The sequence below is a fragment of the Amphiura filiformis genome, chromosome 1 (assembly GCF_039555335.1).
Source record: "Amphiura filiformis chromosome 1, Afil_fr2py, whole genome shotgun sequence".
Taxonomy (NCBI): Eukaryota; Metazoa; Echinodermata; class Ophiuroidea; order Amphilepidida; family Amphiuridae; genus Amphiura; species Amphiura filiformis.
In genome coordinates, this window is record NC_092628.1 from 34108118 (window position 1) to 34128258 (window position 20141).

Sequence of the window (20141 nt, forward strand, 5' to 3'; positions counted from 1 at the left end):
TACTGGGATATACTAGAATGTACTGGGATGTACTAGAATGTACTAGAATGTACTAGAATGTACTGGGATGTACTAGAATGTACTGGGATATACTAGAATGTACTGGGATGTACTATAATGTACTATAATGTACTATAATGTACTAGAATGTACTGGGATGTACTAGAATATACTGGGATGTACTCTAATGTACTAGAATGTACTGCGATGTACTAGAATGTACTGGGATATACTAGAATGTACTGGGATGTACTATAATGTACTAGAATGTACTAGAATTTACTAGAATGTACTGGGATGTACTAGAATATACTGGGATGTACTAGAATGTACTAGAATGTACTAGAATGTACTAGAATGTACTAGAATGTACTGGAATGTACTCGAATGATATACTAGAATGTACTGGAATGTACTAGAATGTACTAGAATTTACTAGAATGTACTGGGATGTACTAGAATGTACTGGGATGTACTAGAATGTACTAGAATGTACTAGCATTTACTAGAATGTACTGGGATGTACTAGAATATACTGGGATGTACTCTAATGTACTAGAATGTACTAGAATGTACTGCGATGTACTAGAATGTACTGGGATATACTAGAATGTACTGGGATGTACTATAATGTACTAGAATGTACTAGCATTTACTAGAATGTACTGGGATGTACTAGAATGTACTGGGATATACTAGAATGTATTGGGATATACTAGAATGTACTGGGATGTACTAGAATGTACTAGAATTTACTAGAATGTACTGGGATGTACTAGAATATACTGGGATGTACTAGAATGTACTAGAATGTACTAGAATGTACTAGAATGTACTAGAAGTACTGGGATATACTAGAATGTACTGGGATGTACTAGAATGTACTAGAATGTACTAGAATTTACTAGAATGTACTGGGATGTACTAGAATATACTGGGATGTACTAGAATGTACTAGAATGTACTAGAATGTACTAGAATGTACTGGGATATACTAGAATGTACTGGGATGTACTAGAATGTACTAGAATTTACTAGAATGTACTGGGATGTACTAGAATGTACTGGGATATACTAGAATGTACTGGGATGTACTATAATGTACTATAATGTACTATAATGTACTAGAATGTACTGGGATGTACTAGAATATACTGGGATGTACTCTAATGTACTAGAATGTACTGCGATGTACTAGAATGTACTGGGATATACTAGAATGTACTGGGATGTACTATAATGTACTAGAATGTACTAGAATTTACTAGAATGTACTGGGATGTACTAGAATATACTGGGATGTACTAGAATGTACTAGAATGTACTAGAATGTACTAGAATGTACTAGAATGTACTGGGATGTACTGGATATACTAGAATGTACTAGGATGTACTAAAATGTACTGGGATGTACTACAATGTACTGGGATGTACTAGGATGTACTAGAATGTACCGAGATGTACTAGAATGTACTGGGATGTACTAGAATGTACTAAGATGTACTAGAATGTACTGAGATGTACTAGAATGTACTGGGATGTACTAAAATGTACTGGGATGTACTATAATGTACTGGGATGTACTAGAACGTACTGGGATGTACTAGAATGTACTGGGATATACTAGAATGTACTAAGATGTACTAGCATGTACTGGGATGTACTATGATGTACTAGAATGTACTGTGATGTACTAGAATGTACTGGGATGTACTATAATGTACTAGGATGTACTAAAATGTACTGGGATGTACTACAATGTACTGGGATGTACTAGGATGTACTAGAATGTACCGAGATGTACTAGAATGTAGATGTACTAGAATGTACTGGGATATACTAGAATGTACTGGGATGTACTATAATGTACTAGAATGTACTAGCATTTACTAGAATGTACTGGGATGTACTAGAATGTACTGGGATATACTAGAATGTACTGGGATATACTAGAATGTACTGGGATGTACTAGAATGTACTAGAATTTACTAGAATGTACTGGGATGTACTAGAATATACTGGGATGTACTAGAATGTACTAGAATGTACTAGAATGTACTAGAATGTACTGGGATGTACTCGAATGTACTGGGATATACTAGAATGTACTGGGATGTACTAGAATGTACTAGAATGTACTAGAATTTACTAGAATGTACTGGGATGTACTAGAATATACTGGGATGTACTCTAATGTACTAGAATGTACTAGAATGTACTGCGATGTACTAGAATGTACTGGGATGTACTATAATGTACTAGAATGTACTAGAATTTACTAGAATGTACTGGGATGTACTAGAATATACTGGGATGTACTAGAATGTACTAGAATGTACTAGAATGTACTAGAATGTACTGGGATGTACTGAATGTACTGGGATATACTAGAATGTACTGGGATGTACTAGAATGTACTAGAATGTACTAGAATTTACTAGAATGTACTGGGATGTACTAGAATGTACTGGGATATACTAGAATGTACTGGGATGTACTATAATGTACTATAATGTACTAGAATTTACTAGAATGTACTGGGATGTACTAGAATATACTGGGATGTACTAGAATGTACTAGAATGTACTAGAATGTACTAGAATTTACTAGAATGTACTGGGATGTACTAGAATGTACTGGGATATACTAGAATGTACTGGGATATACTAGAATGTACTGGGATGTACTAGAATGTACTAGAATGTACTAGAATTTACTAGAATGTACTGGGATGTACTAGAATATACTGGGATGTACTAGAATGTACTAGAATGTACTAGAATGTACTAGAATGTACTAGAATGTACTAGAATGTACTGGGATGTACTGAATGTACTGGGATATACTAGAATGTACTGGGATGTACTAGAATGTACTAGAATGTACTAGAATTTACTAGAATGTACTGGGATGTACTAGAATGTACTGGGATATACTAGAATGTACTGGGATGTACTATAATGTACTAGAATGTACTAGAATATACTAGAATGTAATGTACTAGAATGTACTAGAATTTACTAGAATGTACTGGGATGTACTAGAATGTACTGGGATATACTAGAATGTACTGGGATATACTAGAATGTACTGGGATGTACTAGAATGTACTAGAATGTACTAGAATTTACTAGAATGTACTGGGATGTACTAGAATATACTGGGATGTACTAGAATGTACTAGAATGTACTAGAATGTACTGGGATGTACTCGAATGTACTGGGATATACTAGAATGTACTGGGATGTACTAGAATGTACTAGAATGTACTAGAATTTACTAGAATGTACTGGGATGTACTAGAATGTACTGGGATATACTAGAATGTACTGGGATGTACTATAATGTACTAGAATGTACTAGAATTTACTAGAATGTACTGGGATGTACTAGAATGTACTGGGATATACTAGAATGTACTGGGATGAATGTACTAGAATGTACTAGCATTTACTAGAATGTACTGGGATGTACTAGAATATACTGGGATGTACTCTAATGTACTAGAATGTACTAGAATGTACTGCGATGTACTAGAATGTACTGGGATATACTAGAATGTACTGAGATGTACTATAATGTACTAGAATGTACTATCATTTACTAGAATGTACTGGGATGTACTAGAATGTACTGGGATATACTAGAATGTATTGGGATATACTAGAATGTACTGGGATGTACTAGAATGTACTAGAATTTACTGGGATGTACTAGAATATACTGGGATGTACTCTAATGTACTAGAATGTACTGCGATGTACTAGAATGTACTGGGATATACTAGAATGTACTGGGATGTACTATAATGTACTAGAATGTACTAGAATTTACTAGAATGTACTGGGATGTACTAGAATATACTGGGATGTACTAGAATGTACTAGAATGTACTAGAATGTACTAGAATGTACTGGGATGTACTCGAATGTACTGGGATATACTAGAATGTACTGGAATGTACTAGAATGTACTAGAATTTACTAGAATGTACTGGGATGTACTAGAATGTACTGGGATATACTAGAATGTACTAGAATGTACTAGAATGTACTAGCATTTACTAGAATGTACTGGGATGTACTAGAATATACTGGGATGTACTCTAATGTACTAGAATGTACTAGAATGTACTACGATGTACTAGAATGTACTGGGATATACTAGAATGTACTGGGATGTACTATAATGTACTAGAATGTACTAGCATTTACTAGAATGTACTGGGATGTACTAGAATGTACTGGGATATACTAGAATGTATTGGGATATACTAGAATGTACTGGGATGTACTAGAATGTACTAGAATTTACTAGAATGTACTGGGATGTACTAGAATATACTGGGATGTACTAGAATGTACTAGAATGTACTAGAATGTACTAGAATGTACTAGAATGTACTGGGATGTAGAATGTACTAGAATGTACTGGGATGTACTAGAATGTACTAGAATGTACTAGAATTTACTAGAATGTACTGGGATGTACTAGAATATACTGGGATGTACTAGAATGTACTAGAATGTACTAGAATGTACTGGGATGTACTAGAATGTACTGGGATGTACTAGAATGTACTAGAATGTACTAGAATTTACTAGAATGTACTGGGATGTACTAGAATGTACTGGGATATACTAGAATGTACTGGGATGTACTATAATGTACTATAATGTACTATAATGTACTAGAATGTACTGGGATGTACTAGAATATACTGGGATGTACTCTAATGTACTAGAATGTACTGCGATGTACTAGAATGTACTGGGATATACTAGAATGTACTGGGATGTACTATAATGTACTAGAATGTACTAGAATTTACTAGAATGTACTGGGATGTACTAGAATATACTGGGATGTACTAGAATGTACTAGAATGTACTAGAATGTACTAGAATGTACTAGAATGTACTGGGATGTACTCGAATGTACTGGGATATACTAGAATGTACTAGAATGTACTAGAATGTACTAGAATTTACTAGAATGTACTGGGATGTACTAGAATGTACTAGAATGTACTAGAATTTACTAGAATGTACTGGGATGTACTAGAATATACTGGGATGTACTAGAATGTACTAGAATGTACTAGAATGTACTAGAATGTACTGGGATGTACTCGAATGTACTGGGATATACTAGAATGTACTGGGATGTACTAGAATGTACTAGAATGTACTAGAATTTACTAGAATGTACTGGGATGTACTAGAATGTACTGGGATATACTAGAATGTACTGGGATGTACTATAATGTACTAGAATGTACTAGAATTTACTAGAATATACTGGGATGTACTAGAATATACTGGGATGTACTCTAATGTACTAGAATGTACTAGAATTTACTAGAATGTACTGGGATGTACTAGAATGTACTGGGATATACTAGAATGTACTGGGATATACTAGAATGTACTGGGATGTACTAGAATGTACTAGAATGTACTAGAATTTACTAGAATGTACTGGGATGTACTAGAATATACTGGGATGTACTAGAATGTACTAGAATGTACTAGAATGTACTAGAATGTACTAGAATGTACTAGAATGTACTAGAATGTACTGGGATGTACTGGAATGTACTGGGATATACTAGAATGTACTAGAATGTACTAGAATTTACTAGAATGTACTGGGATGTACTAGAATGTACTGGGATATACTAGAATGTACTGGGATGTACTATAATGTACTAGAATGTACTAGAATATACTAGAATGTACTGGGATGTACTATAATGTACTAGAATGTACTAGAATTTACTAGAATGTACTGGGATGTACTAGAATATACTGGGATGTACTCTAATGTACTAGAATGTACTAGAATTTACTAGAATGTACTGGGATGTACTAGAATGTACTGGGATATACTAGAATGTACTGGGATATACTAGAATGTACTGGGATATACTAGAATGTACTGGGATGTACTAGAATGTACTAGAATGTACTAGAATTTACTAGAATGTACTGGGATGTACTAGAATATACTGGGATGTACTAGAATGTACTAGAATGTACTAGAATGTACTAGAATGTACTGGGATGTACTGAATGTACTGGGATATACTAGAATGTACTGGGATGTACTAGAATGTACTAGAATGTACTAGAATTTACTAGAATGTACTGGGATGTACTAGAATGTACTGGGATATACTAGAATGTACTGGGATGTACTATAATGTACTAGAATGTACTAGAATTTACTAGAATGTACTGGGATGTACTAGAATATACTGGGATGTACTAGAATGTACTACAATGTACTAGAATGTCCTAGAATGTACTAAAATGTACTAGAATATACTAGAATGTACTGGGATGTACTAGAATGTACATGGATATATTAGAATGTACTGGGATGTACTGAAGTTAGTTATTTATTTATTTATTTATTTATTTATTTATTTATTTATTTATTTATTTATTTATTTATTTATTTATTTATTTATTTATTTATTTATTTATTTATTTATTTATTTATTTACTAATTTATATTAATATTTATGGTTTATATGTAAATTTATGTTAATGGTATCTATATGTAAATTTATGTTAATGGTATCTTATTAATCTTATATGGAACACTAACCCAATTAATGCCTGGTTAAAATCCCAAATATAACCATGTTTTCTATTGGTCGGCGCAAAAAAGTTATTTTATTTAGGCCAATCATATTTGGCGTACTAGAAATTATGGCGACGCCAATTCATTCACAAAAACCTGGAAGGTCGTAGGTCACTCCGATCCGAAGTTACAGCCTGAGAAACACGCCGGAAAAAGTTATCAAAATTGAAAAATAAATCTCAATATTTTTCCAGTTTTCAAATGTGCCTTCGATATGAAGGTTATACCATGCAAATGCTGACATATTCTAGATATGTCTTGTGGATTTTCGCTACGATAGCAGTAGAAATGTTTGTGCGCCAGCCATTGGAAGTCAGGATGGGAGAGAAATTTTTCCATGAGAAATCGAAGAATCCACCATGTCGCCTTTGGTTGCGTCGAGACGGCAAGGTAAGCTGATCAATCTCATTTCTTCCGATTTCGACACTCTAAATGTGAAATTTACCATTCAAAATATTGAGTTTAGTTGATACTGATACTTATTATGCTAATATTTAGCGTTTAAATGAAACATAATTCATAGAAAAAGCATAAATTCTGGGGTTTACCGGCTGAGTAGAGCCTTATTTTCCTGTGTATAGTCGCCGTAAACAATGGTTAATTTCCACAGTACGGGGGGTTGTTTTGATTCGTGGTACACGTACGGAGATACAGTGACATCATTAATGACTCCCTAGCTTAGTAAATTATGGTACAATAACACAATTGGGTCAGAGGGTGGTAAATACGGGTGTGGAAGTGGTTGGGCCAGGGGTTGCAGGTCATAACATTTTATTACTGAATAATTATTCAAATACTTAAATGTGCATTTTATGTCTTTAATAAAGATTTTATAAAGTTATGGAAACACATACTATGATACTTTTTAATTTTAAACTGCCTTTTAAATGTGTTTGGTCATATTTTTTGGTCAAAAAAAAAAAAGAAAAAAAAGAAGAAAGTGTTGAAAATGTTTTTAAAATATACTGATGTGATAAATACGCCTAAATTTATATGATAATAACAGAGATTAGATTTTAAACAAGTCAAAAAATTTTTCTAATCAAACCAAAGTCGGATTAAAATCTTGACTTAAGGTTAAAATTAAATTTCTGCTGTTAAGGTAGGCCTATTTATAAAGACTAGATATTAGGCAAAAAAAAAAAGGTTTGTCTCAAAGCTCACGAGTTGTTTGAAAACAAATGCGATTTTTTTATGTATTTTTTTTGTTAGTTGCCGACTTGGTATTTTTATGGTATTTTGAGGAAAGAAATCTGATTTTCGCCGAATTTTTCTGGAAAAACTATAAAAAAATTTTTTTTTTTGAAATAAAAAAAATTTTTGCATTTCTTTTTTTCCAAATCACACGATTTTACAAACTGCAGCAAGCTTTGAGACAAACCTTTTTTTGGCTTTATCCTGTACTTTTTCAAACATTTTCAAATCTGCTCTTTTTTTTTACTTTGTATAAGGCAAAATAAAATAAAAAACATGTTTCACGTCCGGGTTTTTGAAAAAAAGGAGGAAGAGGGGGCTTTTATTTTTTATTTTTATCGCAAAATTGGTGTAAATACCCATAATTAGAGCTATTTTACCGTATACAATAATGCCTGGAAAGAGGAGGAGGCCTCTTTTTATTTGTTGTTCTGAGAGATAGGCCCCCTCTAACTATCACAAAACCTTATAAAAGTGTTTCTTGTATATTAGCAAGGCTATAGAAAGTACCTCTACTTCCTAGACATATTTTTTGAAAAGTTATAACTGAATTTCAAAAAATAAAAATAAAATTGAAGAAACCTCAAAAAAGGAAGCGGGAGGGGACGTGAAACATGTTTTATTTTATATTTGGCCTAAAATGCTTTGAAAAAATCGTTGGTAAGATGATTAAATAAAATTAATATTTATTTTAATGTCGTCCTATTTTCCTTAAGGCCTACATGTACATCTGATTTTTTTAAGATCGTACACTCACTCAGGTTCTGTTTTTTTTTTCTCATTTTTTTATTAAGGCCTAAAAAAATTGTTTGATTGGCGTAACATAAAAGAAAATCAGGGTAGGTCGGTTGGCAATTTTTTTCTATATTATTTTTTTACACATGCGTTTTAAGCTATAAATTCATGAATAAAGGCCTTGGAACGTTTTTTTTGTATCATTATTTTTTTGTAAAATTTTTTTTTAAAGTCTAGGGTCGGGCCTATTTTCAGGATCGGTCAGGTTACGCCAATCAAACAATTTTTTTTTAGGCCTAATGGTAAAGATGGCTATCATATTTTGTAGATGTTTTACTTTACTTATTTTGTTTTTTATTATCATTTTAATCAACAGCAAATTTTCTCTTGACAACGTTGAAACATGTACAACAGTGCCTCTCCTTCGTCGTGACTTCCTTGAATTGAACTTGTCATCAGAAACCTACACATCAGCTCACGATGATTCCACCAGTGCAAAGTTATATAGTGGCTCCAACTGTTTCATTTGCCAAACTCAAATGGGAGGACCCTACGACAGCTACAGTTGAAGATCTCCTGATCATCTCCATTGCAATGACTCGGTATCGTTGATTGGTAAAAAATTACAACGCATGGGCTAAACGGAACGGCACAAACCAAGGCACTTGAAAACTAAAATCTCTTTTGCTGGAGCTTTTTCAAGAATTGATTGTTGCAAATCCGTTATATTAGATATTCATGATGGAATTGATCCCGGCATGTTCTTCTTCCAGTGACAAAGACAAAAAAAGAAAACCCTGTTCTACCGGCCCGACCGACCCAGATTTTACAAGAATTGGGAAACAAATTTTTCCTGTATAAATGAATGCCTACCCAGATTTTGAAGATATCAGGAACAATTTTTTCCCCAAAATTGCGAAATAAACAGATTTTGGTGATTTTTTGTGTCATTTTGTAAAAAAAAAACCAAACAAACAGCCAGACCAAGCGACCCTACTTGAAAGGTCCGTCCCCCCGTAGAACAGGGTTTTTTCATCGCCTAAACATTTGGGCAAAATTGAAGCTTAAATGAAATTGGAACAATTACATAAAGCCGTTGCAAAAAAATTGCATTTTGGGTAAAAATACAATTTTTAAGGAAAAGTGTATTTTGACCATTAAATATTCACATTTAATGGGAAATTGTGGTTTTAATTTGTTAATTATTATATTTTATATACTATAGTGAATACATATGGTAAAAATTAATGCTCAAATGAAATTGGAACAATTATAAAAGCCATTGAAAAAATCACATTTTGGGTAAAAATGCAATTTTTAGGGAAAAGTGCATTTTTGACCATTAAATACTCACATTTAATGGGAAATTCTGGTTTTAATTTATTAATGATTATATGTTATATACTATAGTGAATACATATGGTAAAAATTAAAGCTCAAATGAAATTGGAACAATTATATACAGCCATTGCAAAAAATCACATTTTTGGGTAAAAATGCCATTTTTGTAATAATTAGTGATTTTAGCCCATAATTTTCAGCATTTGAAGGTCACCTTGCTTAAATTTTTCCTACTGATAATGTTTACAACATCAGAAAGAGTAGATATGATCACATCAAGTGTTAAAAAAAAATATATGAACAATGGTTTTAGACATTTAAAAAAACACATTTTTGGGTAAAAATCAGAAATATAGGGCAAAATGAGGAAAATGTCATGTTTAGCCTCAATTTTGTACCATTTTGCCAAATAAATGAACCCTGTAATTGATATATATTGATTAATAGTAATATGAAAACTCTGAAAAGTATAATTACAGGATCTGTTTACATATCTTTGCTGTAATAGATTAATTCAAATGTTGTACATTGTTCTCTGTAAAAACTGTAAATATCATTATTTTTAATTAAAAGTGCTATTTTTACATTAAATTTCAGCTAAGTGTGTGTACTTGTGATAAATCTTTTTCTTTTGTCTTGTTGAATCTATTAGAAACTGCTCCTGTAGGAAAAATGAGGGTCATGGTTGCTTTCATCTTTGAGATAAATGCATTTTAGAAATGGGATTTTTGGGAAAAAATGCATTTTATGCTTAAAACAGTCATAAAAGGCCTTTAATTACACCAATTTTATCATTTTTAAGTCTTGAATCAATGTTGTCTTTATTTGAATTTCTTATATGCATGGTATACTACCAATTTATAAGAAAAAGTGTGAAAAATAATACAAACAGTAAAAAGTCTTGGCCTCTGAAATTGGATGTTTTAGAAATCCACTGTTTTTATCAAAATCATAAAATTGGCATAATTTCACCAAATATGAAAATTTTGGATTTTTTTCTTTTTTATCGTTAAATGGCATTGTATGACACACTTTTCAGACAAATTTAAGTTCAAAAATGTTTTCTTTCAAAAACCTGTCTTGACCTTAAGATGTTTTATAGCCAATATTCACAAAAAACAGTGATTTTGACCCAATATTCTGGCTTAAATACAAAATTTCACTCATTCGAATGAATTTTTCCTTGAAGTGTGTATTGTGAAGCTTCACTTTATTGAAAATTGGGACATCATATGCAAGTCATTAAAAAATTATAACCACCTGAAAAAGCACATTTTCACAATATCACCATATTCTTATATGGGCCTCCCTACATGTTGTAGATCCTAGTGCTCCAGGCTGCTTCAGTTTTGTGATTCCTGTGTCTGTTTGGGTACAAATATTGGAATACATTATGTTCCAATATCTTGGTATTTTCCTGATAGAACCATGCTAAAGTGTGGCTATCTACACAATTTACTAGAGGTCATAACTTCATAGAAACTCTGCTTGTAACATATTATGTTAGACCTCAAAATGTTAATGAAAATTTTCATATGCTGTACATGGCTGTACATGTAGCAGAGGTGAGAACTTTGTATAAAATGGTTTGCAAACATTGGAATGACATGTGACATTTTATTGTATGATGCGTTACACTTCATGTTGCTAGGTGTGCTAATGCAAACTTTGGAATTGACTTTAATACACTATTGTCTCTAAACAATTATAAAATACAATGTACCGTCATAGATGGTACCATACACATTTACAGGTCTTCAGTTCTGTTCAAGGTTGTATCATTAAAGGAAGCTGATGCGATATATTTGGAAAATTGAATTCTTTAAAACTTATGTATCAAATTACTATCATAAAATGTCATCCCTTTCAAGCATTCATGCAAAAATAACATAAATGTTTCTTGTAAATGTGACTAATTTCTTATGGAATTACTGACATTTATACAGTGTGATACTTGCTTGTAGTCTGCAGTGTCTTCATTAATGAAAAATCATCATGATCATGTCAAACGAAAGACCCTATTTTTCTCGTTAACATATTGTAAATAGGAGTTTTAAATCAGTGTATTGCCGAAGATACCAAAAACTGTCAAATTAGTCTCAAATGTGGTATACCACAGTCGAGACTAATTCGACAGTTTTTTTTATAATTTTTTAATATACCAATTTGGTGTGCCTAATTTCAATATGTTAATGAAGTCACCAAAAATTCAGGACCAGTCAAGTCATTTTTCCCATTTTTTAGCCCAAGTCATGTCACTGTACAAATTCAGTAGCATCACAGTCACTAAATATCACTGGCAGTCAGTTGCCTCATTTCACCTCGCATTTCACCGCTTTCACCGCAAGTCATGACTTTGTTACTCTGGAATTTCAAGATCTGCTTGATACTGCAGCTACTGCTGTTTCATTTAAAGTTCCATTGCAGTACGTCTTAGTGGAAAGGTGGGTAGGGGATGGGATGGATGTGCGACAGATTCAGATGGCATTTCCAGGGTCTTAGTTTTAGCTTTGGTTTAGGGTCACACATTTCAGAAAACAGGGTCACAAATTTCAGAAAACTGGTGGTGCTTTTTCACAATATTCTCCAAATATCTGGAAAAAGTATTCATTTGTCATTGTTTTTCATTTTGAGGGACATTGAAAATGTTGAAACAGGGTCCACCAGTAAATATTCAAAACTATTCAATGGCTCAAACAGAAGTCAGACTGTGTTGAGGGTACTTAAAAGCATTGGGCACACTTTTGAAAAATCATCCTTTATCTTCAAGACATTCCTGGGATTCCCCAAACTTTTGTTTGTTTGTTTGTTTTCAAATGAACATCTAAATTTTCTAGTAGTCGGCAGAACCTGTATGCAATATGTAAAGCATGCATGACAGAAAACAAGACAGGACTAGATAGAGAAAGTAAAGTATAAAGCATTCATCAGGTAACAGTTTATCACTGGGGATGAGTGACATATTGCCATTTGTCTATTATGGTGTTATATCTCAATCATAGTTGGGCTATGTTGAGTTTAATCGGAGGTCAACCTTTGAGGGTCAATGAAATAGGACCTGGAAATGCTGGCACTGGAAGTCATTATCTTGTCAACTGATGATCATTCTGGATAGAGTCCATGACAATTTGTGAAGAGTTAATGACTTTTTCTGGTATATCACTTGACAGTCAGTCATTGATCACATTGAATAATGCTTCCAAACTTTTAAATGGTCAGATAAATTTATTGCATATTTTCTGTGTGTGTTTATTTCTTTCCTAAATTCAAATTTTGATGTCTGAAGTGTAAAAGAGATTCATAAATATTTATAGAGTTGTGTGTGAATATTAAAAGTTCAAATGTGTTTCTGTTCTTGACATGACCATAGCATCAATCAATGAATAACCATGTATTTGTATGTGATCATGGTGATACCATCAACCAAACCAAGCCAGATGTTCGATCTCCATCTGTGACCCAATCAAGAGGATGAGTAAAATATCGCCAATATTGATTTTGAGCAGGCCCATAGCCAGGTGGAGCGACTCGGTGTACCCCCCCACCCCCATGAATCTGCAAGAGGTCTAGCAAAATTGTGCCAAAAATGTCCAAATTTGTTGATAAAATTTATATAGGCCTACCCCAAATCATGGACTTTCTGTAAAGTTCTGTCTAAAATATAGGTTTCAAAAATTAATTGTAGAGGGGTAAAGATCTGCTTTTGGCCTTGAATGAAGATTTTTAGATTTCTCTTGAAAAGGTTTGTTTCCTCTCATTCTTCTTGATTGTGTCACATATCCCTGATCCCTGGAAACACACACATCAAATTCTTGTACAAAGAAGTAGACCTATCTTCCAAACAACATGATCAAAGTCATGAAAACAGTCTATTATATTACTGTACAGGGTGATTTATCTATCCCTGAAGAGTCCTCTAAAAGTTTGCAGTTTTTGCACAACATCAATTTATGGGCCTTTTGTACTCAACCTAGCTACTGCAAAAAAAAACATGCAATGGTTTATGTTCTTTCATGTAGACCCTGGAAGCCCTGTAGGTCTGTTTACAAATTTAAAAACAAGTGACGTAGTTTTAACGGGAGTTTTAAAATTGGCAAGCGCAGCAAATAACAGACACAAAAATGACTACTACATGTATCACAGCATGATAGACTGCTCTTTGACATTAAGTGGTCATTATCAAATTATAGGAATGACATGATTATTTTATTCTGGAGATTGATGGGTCTTTATGTCATAAATTGGATAGGTATGTCTCATATCCAACAGCACAAACCAAATTGATACTATGTTTTTGAGCAAAATTTGAATATTAATCAAAATAGCCAACTGTGGAGTAGGGGTGTTTTGTACCCCCAGGGGGGTCACTCCCATTGTGGCTTGTACACCATCCGCGATAATAAAAACGTGTAAAAAGGGTACACGTGCATCGTGTTTAGGGTGTCAAAACCATGAAAAATTGGAAAAAAGTGTAGCAAAATTGCAATTGCTAAACGCGGAAATGAAATTTAGGGTATGAAATTTGATGTAAGGAATAAAATCCCTGTTTAGGGTGTAAAACAGGCACATGTTACCTGTTTAGGGTATCGTTTTAGCCAAGGGTTAAATCCTTGTTTAGGGTGAATTCAAAAGTTGATTATCGCGGATGGTGTACAGCAGGCCACAATGGGAGTGACCCCCGGGTTTGTACCTAGGGGTGTGGAAAGAGTGTATTGCACTCACCTCCTCTTCCCCCATACTAATCCATCAAGAGATCTATGTTTTCATGGACCCAGGGTGGAATTTCGCGGGGAGTCTGAGAGTCGACTCGCAGAGACTCCGTAAAATCCATTGCGAGAGTCCATGTGGACTCTCGCTGGAAATGATCGGATCAGCGAACTTACGCTTAAGTTCAACACGCCTTAAAACTCAAAGCCTGCAAAATATAAAGGAAAAGTCGCCAAAGATGCAATGACATATATGGAAGTGAGAGTATGATGACACATATATTAAAAACTTAACTTTGTTAGTTTGTTTGTTTGAATGCATTTACCGTAGGCCTACATATAATACCTTTTGGACTCCCGCAAGATTGTACAACGAGAATCCATTTACGGGAATCCATGGACTCTCGCAAAACTCTCTTGCGAGAATCCACTTGGACTCCTGTGGCACTTTACGAAATTCCACCCCTGGCCGACCCATACTAAAATATTGCCAAAAGTTGACATTTTTGAGAGGGTCCACTGTTTTGAGTTAAATGTTACAAACAGATTCATAACATTTACTCTTAAGGTTGGTCTGAACCCTGGAATTATGGAAACTTCGGCCTCATAACTTCTAAATTGTTGGTCTAAAGTATATAAAAGTATACATATTTAGAATGGCAAAGACTTGATAAGTTCATCTGTGAGGTCAAATTTGGGCCAAAATGGCACTTTTGGCCCAAAATCCCAAAAATAACTGTTTTTGGCCCACTTCTTTTTGTGTACCATAACAAAAAATTCTTGGGCCAAAAATTTTTTTTTTATTAATTGTTAAAAACTAGATCAAAATATCTAGGACCCGTTTTTTCATTTTTTTGAATTTCGACTAACTTTGAGAAATTTGCGCCAAAAATGGTCAAAAAAGTTTTGATTGTTCAAAAAAATCATAAAAAATCATATTTTTGGTGAAATTGGTCAAAATTCAAAAAAATGAAAAAACAGGTCCTAGATATTTTGATCTAGTTTTTAAAAATTAATAAAAAAATTAATAATTGGCCAAAAACCGTTATTTTGGGGATTTTGGGCCAAAAGTGCCATTTTGGCCCAAATTTGACCTCACAGATGAACTTATCCAGTCTTTGCCATTCTAAATATGTATGCTTTTATATACTTTAGACAAACAATTTAGAAGTTATGAGGCCCGAAAGTTTCCATAATTCCAGGGTTCAGACCAACCTTAAAGGGTAAGAAGTTCACATTTAACATACAAACCGATTTTACTAAAGGTCTACGATTTGGAGCCAAAATGATGTACACCAGGAAAATTGTTATCTTTCCCCCTCCCAACAACTGACTCCTAGATTCCGATTATACCCCAGGATTATACTGTAAATATCACAACTGCAATTCCAACCATAGGCAAGAATAAAAGGTCCATCGGTGTATCAAACTATATGTATCATTGCCTGGTTGAACCAAAGTATTCTGGTTGAACCCATTGCTACCAAAGCATTTCATGCATGTCATAATACAGCAATAAATGAAACATATAAACCCATAAACTACTACTTACTATTGAGTGCACAATATTCTAGGCTACTTTCAAATTTGAAATTCATTATTTCATATTATTTTTATATACTACAAGTACATGGAGGGCAAGATTTCGCTTTCAGATACTTGGATGTTGGTATATAATAATAGAATCTCAACAACTATTTTATTTTGTAAACAACCAAAGGACAAACATTTTGATCTGTGAAAATTTGTTTTCTGAAGTTATTTCTAGGAATGGATACTGGCACTGATATCTGGAGCATATAACTAAAGTCATAATAGTTCTTTGCATAGATAATTTTTATGTTGCATGCTGATAATGCACCGATTGCAAACATTGGTTGCTAACTTGTGCGCTTGAAATAATGAACCAAAGTCATAGCATCAATGTAATATTTGTCAATAGTTTACTAGGAAACCCAACAAAAATGAAGTATTTGATATTTTTCCTAGATAATCAGTGGTCATTTGCTCGTTTTGACGGTGAAATTAAAAAAGAGATCTGTTGGAAATTAAACAGCAGCTCCTGGGCTCCACACCTCTATCAGGCCCCATGTCTTGAAAATAGTTTGATAAAAGGTTTGCAGGTGTATCACCCCTATTCAAAGGCTTTCAAATAGAAGCGCCAGCAAGTGTTTTCCATATACTCAGTGTGTAAACTCACTCCCTATACTAAAATGCAGAAAACCTTAGACGAAGCGCCAGATTGTAAGGATACATCACAGATATACTGCGCTGTAACGACTTGTCTCTGATTGGCTGCTAAGGCGATATATTGTTGCTGAGTGGAAATTTATGAATGAACTGCAGCGCTGCGACGCGTTGTTAGCGCCGAATTTGCAACATCACGGTAGTCGCGCTCGTAAAAGGTTTGCTGCATTTTAGTATAATCAAATGTACTTGTGTTCATATCATAAATAAACATGTTGTCTGTGATATTCACCAGTCAGTTGCTGGAAAAGAATAGAGCCTACATATCTTAAATATCAGGGCAGCAAGCATCCCACATAGGGATGAGGGGGTGCAAGACTTCCAACAACAGGGGGGGCAGCTGCCAACCTTTGGTTATGCCACTGTATAGACCGGACCCATATTACATGTATGGCGAGCTTATGAATGAATTTGTTAAGTTACCCAAACCTAAGTGTGACTCCGCAAGTGGGAAATAAATAAAGTGTGATTTGAATTAGTAAATATAGAATTATGTTTAACAGTGCATGGGCTTGGTTTTTGATATGTATCTAGGGGTTAAACTGAGGACAAACACTTCATACAATTCAGCCAATATGCCTCTTCATTCAAAAGTATGCCTCATTTATTTGTTGGCAAATAATCAAAATATGTCATGTGTTCAAAAGAAATGTGTCCAATGTGAGGAGATATAGCCAAAAGTATGCGTATCTTTTGTTTTCTATTATTTAGGACAACTCGATATAAAATATTCAAATTTTGGAAACAACTTGTTTATTTTTGATGGTTTGAGCAAAATTGTGCCCAGCCTCAATGATAGTTGTGATCAAGTACATTTTGTCAAGCAGCAGGAGCTGTTGCATATTGCATAATTGGAAATTGCAAACCTACAAACAGTACAGTAAAAAAAGTTAAGGAGTTGAACCTGAATTTTTACAGGATGGAGTGCACATCTCTCTTTCATGAGCGATTAGGCCAGACTCCACCATGAAATGTTGCTGTAGGGGGGATCGCCACACCTCCTCCACAGCGAGTTTGTTACCTTCCCAGCATTTAAGAATGCCTGTACCCATTTATACACCTGGGTGGAGAAGAGTAATCTAGATAAAGTACCTTACTCAAGGGCACAACACAATGCTCTCGAACAAACAAAACTTACAAACAAAATGAATAATAATTGTAATAATAATAATAATAATATTTACTCTTTGTTTTCTTTGTGTGTTTATATACAGATTGTGAAGCAGCATCAGTAGAGACTGTGTATATTGAGTAGCAGCTGACATAAAAAAAGCCGCCAAGATAGGGGGGCCAGGGAAGATGGCAGATCTATTTGTGTGTTTTGGCTGTTGTGTCACAGAGCAGCCTCCTCCGGTAATCTCATTTCACATAAATATCTCATTGAAACATAAAACAATATTATTTCCTCTCTACAGAAGCAACGGACTATTCCAATTGAAAGCCATGCACCCCTGTGGAAGATATAACCATAATCTTCCACATAGGGAGCGTGAATTTCAAAAGGTGTTACCTGAATGGGTGATGCCATTAGAAACCTACACCCCTGCATGGGAGATTAAGGCCATCTGGTCATATCTTCTACACATCGTGTATGGATTTCAACTGGAATAGCCCAATATTGTTGTACAGGAAGTTATTAGTTATTTATACCATAATCATTAATGTTTTGTACAATCAGTGAATCAGTGCAGATGAATTAATGTGACTCCTCGTGTTCCAAGTGAGATTAAAACCACATCTATAAGTTCACTTTAATCAACTTATGAAGAGGAAGGATTGGCCACTTTTCAAATATCCTGGGCTGGGAGCCATCATAATACTAATCACGGCGTGTCCGTCCATTCCTCTGTCCGCGCGCTATCGCATCCGCGCGGCTCGCTAACACGTGCTCGCAGTGCGCATCTATTGCGTCGTGCGCGGAGTACCGACGGGCGCAGTGCGAGCATCAGAAAGCATTATAGTGTGGCTAATCATGCAGGTGCATCTCATCGGATCAATAGGCCTATTTTCCACACATATTTCAATACAGCACACGTGCCGAGGCCTATTACAGCAGAACATGACTATTTCCGGGGTGCAATATTTTTTTCCGTAGTCAACATTTGAATAGGAGAAACTTAATCCCTAACCCTAACCTATTACCCCTACTAAGTTGATTATTGTGTCAAATTGGGTCTTGATCACTGAGTGACGTATATCATAGTAGTTTAAAAGGTCAGGGCAGGTAGGCCTAGAATATGGGTAATTAGAGATAGTCCTATCACGAGAACCACCTAACCCGAGAACCGTGAAATCTAGTTCATAATAATCACAGTGCTGCTGTGTTATTGCTCTTTATTTTTCAAGTTGGTTAGAACATAAGCATAAACATAAACATTTGTCACTTTTTAAAGATTCAGGGCTTCATATTTAAAGTCACAAGGCAAGACTGTAATCACAGTGTAGTCAGTACTACAGACCATGTACCTACATTATCCATATGGAGAGAAACTGCTGGGTACCACACATTCACAGAAACCAAAGAGGGAAGTACTCGCAGCTTTGTGGCTCAATGTCGCAGTTTTACAGCTGCTACTTCAACGCTCGTCTCCCCCTCGATCATGACTTTGACAAAGACTAATCACAGTGTTGCTGTATATCAGAATCGTCAGCACAGGTCCAAGGTGCAAGCCCCCTTGACTGATGTCTCAACTGGCACATGGTTAGGGTAAAGGCTGTTGCTCTTCCTAGAGCCAAGAGTTTACATGAAGCTTAAACAGTTAGGCTTGATCATTTGTAAAGCACAAATATATTGAAATACATAATAACTAGAATGAAGTTATTCTGATATATAAAGCAGCATCTCAATCCCAAGTAGTATTTCATATTTTTGATTTACATGCATTTGCATATGCCCTCTTGTGTGAAGCGTTCGAGTGAGGAAATAAATACCACATATCCTATTGAAACAACTCTCTTCCATTAGCTCATATTCCATAGCATGTAGCTTTGAATTTCCTCAGGCAAATATAGTTTTCACCAGCATGAAAACCACAATTTCCTTGTCACAACACTAAAATGAAACTTTGTAAGTCCCTACTCAACATTTATTTCCAGTGTTCTTTAATTTTGACTATCATGGAATCTGATGGTATAATATGGTGAGGCTCCAATCCAATTAGTTTTTGGATGTAATATCATAGAAATAACATTGCACTCCAATATAAAGTGACAGAATTAGGAAAAAATTAATTATCGTTTTGGAGCCAGCACTCTCTTTACAGC

The 20141-nt window shown here is 34.4% G+C and overlaps 1 protein-coding gene across 3 annotated transcripts in view; it reads left to right on the forward strand.

The window, feature by feature from the left end:
* LOC140146025 (CDC42 small effector protein 2-like) overlaps positions 1–20141 on the forward strand; it is a 79138-nt gene that overhangs the window by 40912 nt on the left and 18085 nt on the right. For all 3 annotated transcript variants that reach the window (XM_072167782.1, XM_072167766.1, XM_072167775.1), the window contains exon 2: positions 18092–18230. In XM_072167782.1, coding sequence (XP_072023883.1) covers positions 18177–18230 — 54 coding nt within the window. In that variant the 5' untranslated portion in view covers positions 18092–18176. The remainder of the gene's footprint in view (positions 1–18091; positions 18231–20141) is intronic.